This window comes from Chiloscyllium plagiosum, chromosome 5 (assembly GCF_004010195.1).
Source record: "Chiloscyllium plagiosum isolate BGI_BamShark_2017 chromosome 5, ASM401019v2, whole genome shotgun sequence".
In the NCBI taxonomy this organism is placed as follows: domain Eukaryota; kingdom Metazoa; phylum Chordata; class Chondrichthyes; order Orectolobiformes; family Hemiscylliidae; genus Chiloscyllium; species Chiloscyllium plagiosum.
Window position 1 is genome coordinate 84,931,507 of NC_057714.1, and position 4,128 is coordinate 84,935,634.

Genomic DNA, 4,128 nt, shown 5'->3' on the forward strand with positions numbered 1-4,128 from the left:
TCCACGGGTTCAGTGACAGCAACCATAACACGTGGTCCATATTTTGAGAAAAAAGCACTTTGATCATCATAGAATTTAATCACATAAGAACCATCAAAGGCCAGATTTCTGAGATCAATTCCCTCTTTGATATTTATACAACCATAAATACTGACAGCCAAGTAACCAATGTATAGGACAACCACAAGTGCCTTGGTCCAAATGTTTGTGAGCCAGGGACCATAATATTTCTGAAAGAAGAAATAAACTGGATGTTCTAGTTCGGCACCAGTCTCACTATTATAAGCTCCACCCACACAACACATTGAATAGCATTTAGAGTCTTCTGGTTCCTGATCACTTTTGACTTTTCTGAATGTCAGCCAATGCCTGTTGCTGGCTTCTCTTCTCCCGTTCAATGCAAGAACAGCTCCAAAAAATGTAATGTTATAAATGAAGCAAAACAGAACTGTTGTGCCTGTGTAAACACAGAATGACTGCACAGATCGAAAAGGTGTCATAATGCCAATATAAAAGGCCAAAACATCAGTCAGAGTGGTGATTGTAATAGAGATGGCTGCTTCAGCATATGTATCAGCAAGGCGATCTTCAATCTTATCGGTGACGTCGGTCGTTTGCCAACTGGCGAGCATGACAAACATATCATCTATACCAATACCTAGAGAAATGAGAGAAGTGCAGCAGAAATCAATCAATAAATAATTGCAAACATAAGTGATTAAAATTTAACATTCTCATCTGAATGGTGTCTGATGAGAAATCAATGCTTATTTATCAAACTTTCATGGGATATGGGCATCATTTTCTAGTTTTAGAACTACTTTTATACTTCATTCCCTTTGAAATGAAGGTAAATTTTCCATTTGCCTTCCCTATTACCTGCTGAACTTGTAAATTAACATTTTGTAATTGTTTTTTAATCATTCACAGAATATGAGTGTTGCTGGCTCGACCACCATTTTGTCTATCCCTAACTGCTCAGAAAGCAGCGGAGAGTCACCCCCCCCCCCCACCCCACCACTGCTGTGGGTCTGTAGTTACATATAGGGTTAGAACAGAAAAGGGTGGCAGCTTCTTTCCCCAGAAAATATTTGTGAACCAGATGGTTTTTCCAACAACTTACAATGGGCTTCATCATTAGATCATTGTTAGACTCTTACTTCCAGATTTTTTTCAAATTTTCAATAGCACTAAATGAAACACTAATCCGTGGAACACTATCTGGGACTCTCGATCAATAGTCTATAGTACCAATAAGCCCTCACCCTCAATACTTGTAAATTAACATTTTGGAATTGTTAATTTACAAGTATTGCATTACAATTATAGTTTGCCCCATATACGAGTTAGGTATAATTGGTTGGCTCAGTTGGCTGGACAGATGGTCAGTGAAACCAACTGTAAAGGGTCAATTCCTGTATCTGCTGACATTATCATAAAGATCCTGCCTTCTCAATCTCACCCTTCACCTGAAGCATGGTGACACTTACCACCAGTTGTTTCTCTCTAATGATTGAATCCCCTGGGTCTATAGTGACATTATCTTTACAGTTCAAATCAGAGAAACATCTGCTTAACTTTGGCTTCTGCAAGCCTGCCTGATGGCATCATAAATATAGAGCAGGGACATAGTACAACATACTTCATTCCAGACTTGAGAACTTCAACAACTGGTATCAATGGCCAGACTTTCATCCTTCTAAAAGATCATGACAGACTTCTATGTTTAAACCAGGCAGACAGAACTGCAACATTGAATAATGGAATAGCTACAGAATAAAAGACAACCATTTGGCCCGTCAAATATGTGCTGGCTCTCAAAAAGATCATCTCACAGGGTTTCACTACGCCGCTTTGTAAATTCTGAAAGACAGACAAAATGGTGTAAGGAAGTGAGTTCCAGGATTTTGACCCAGTGACAGTGAAGGAACAGTGATAATTTCAAATCAGGATGTTGCATGACTTGAGGGAAGCTTATAGATGACAATGATCCCACCTGCTGCCCTTGTCCTTCTGGATGGAGGAGGTTGTGGTTTTGGAAGGTGCTGTCAGAAGTACCTTGGTGAGTTACGGCAGTGCATTTTGTAGATAGTGACAGCAGTGTTCGCTAAGTATTGGTGGTGAAGGGAGTGAATGTTGAAAGTGGCGCTTGGGGTAACCATCAACTGGCCTGTTGTATCTGGATGGTGCCAAGCTTTTTGATTGTTGCTGGACCACCTTTCCCTTGACCTCTGAGAATCACATGATCTATTTAAACACTTTGACCATGACAATAGTAAAGACAAATTTGAAAATGCTTTTCTTTTAAAAATGAATTCATATTCTAGAAACTAGTAAAGCATTGGAAACATTATCTTCTCTTCTTAGTATTTGGTTGAAATGTATGCGTGGCATTTTTTTACTTCTAGTTTAAACAAAGGATAAGTTTGAAAAAAGATACTAGAGTTAGATAGAGGCCTTTGGAAGGAAAGTACTTTTCAAAGTGGAAATCAGAAGAGAAAAAGAGTTGGCCGTTTGCAGGATGGCTAAGCAATTATTGAAAGATATTTCACTACAATAAAAAACAGATCCACAGCAACCACAAGCATTCTTTTACATGTGTGCATCATGTGGGAAAGGCATGGGGTCTAAAAAACCCAGCTGAAGAAAATAGATACATAAAGATATAGGAACAGATTTAGGCCATTTGGCCCATCAATTCTGCTCCACCATCCATTCATGGCTGATATATTTCTCAATCCCATTCTCCTGCCTTCTTCCCCAAGACTCTTGATCCCTTTTACAATCAAGGATCTATCTATGCCTGCTTTCTGCAGCAATGAGTTCCATAGGTTCACCACCCTCTGACTGAAGAAATCCTTCCTCATCTCTGTTCTGAAAACGAAGTGTAGCGTAGACTGGGTGACTGCTTCCCAGAGTACCTACATGCTGTCTGTAAAAAAAAATCCTGGGTTTCCAATTGCCCACTTCAACAAAAATCTACTGTTCCCTGGCCAATATCTCTGTCTCAGACATACTGCAGTGCTCCAGCAAGGCTCAGTGCAAGTTGCAAGAACAGCATCTCATTTTCCACTTGGGTACTCTATAGCCTTCTAGACTCAACCATTTTAGGGCTTGAGGCACCTTCTCTCATGGCCTTACCCCAACCACCAGGCCTTGTTATCACATGATTAGCCATGACCATATCCTGTTAGCAGCTCCCTATTCTTCTAGGCTGATTATTATCCACCTCTGTCTGTCCAACTATCCGTCTCCCACGTTGGGCTCTATCTCCACCTATCGAGTACTCTCTATTCCACACCCCCCCTCCCCAATCCATCTTCTACACAAAACCAGCCTTTATCTGGTTACACTTAGTTGTGAAGAAGGGTCATTGGACCTAAAACAGTAACTCTGATTTCTCTCCACAAATGCTACCAAACCTGCTGACTTTTTCCAGCAATTTCTGCTTTGTGTCAGTGGTTGAATGGGGTTTCTGAGAGACAGGAACTACATGCATTTGGAAAAGCAAGGACTGATTCAGGATAGTCAGCATGACTTTATGCATGACAGATCATGTCTGCCAAACTTAATTGAGTTTTTTAAAGAGATGATGGAGGCGGGTGACCAGTGGTAGGCTGCAAGGATCTGTGCTTGGTCTACTGTTTTTTGTCATTTATAGAAACTATTTATATGAGAATAAAAGGAGACATGGTTTGTAAGTTAGGAGAAAGTGAGGACTTCCTGATGAAGGGCTTATACCCGAAAAGTCAATTCTTCTGCTCCTCAGATGCTGCCTGACCTGCTGTGCTTTTCCAACACCACACTCAGCCCATGGTTTGTAAGTTATCAGATGAAAACAAAATTAGTGGTATAGTGCACAGCAAAGAAGGTTATCTAAGAATACAATGAAATTGTTATCAACTAGACCAGTTGGCTGAGGAATGGCAGATGGAGCTTAAATGCAGGATGTTGCATTCTGGTAAGACAAACTAGGGCAGGACTTAGGCAAAAGTGAGGACTGCAGGTGTTGGAAACCAGAGTTTAGATCAGAGTGGTGCTGGAAAAACACAGCGGGTCAGGCAGTATCCAAGGAGCAGGAAAATCAATGTTTCGGGCAAAAGCCCTTCATCAGGAATAGAGGCAGGA

The 4,128-nt window shown here is 40.8% G+C and overlaps 1 protein-coding gene across 1 annotated transcript in view; it reads right to left on the reverse strand.

The window, feature by feature from the left end:
- The window catches only part of LOC122550055 (patched domain-containing protein 3-like), a 36,621-nt gene that overhangs the window by 19,954 nt on the left and 12,539 nt on the right, over positions 1–4,128 (reverse strand). The window contains exon 4 of the mRNA XM_043690512.1: positions 35–658. Coding sequence (XP_043546447.1) covers positions 35–658 — 624 coding nt within the window. The remainder of the gene's footprint in view (positions 1–34; positions 659–4,128) is intronic.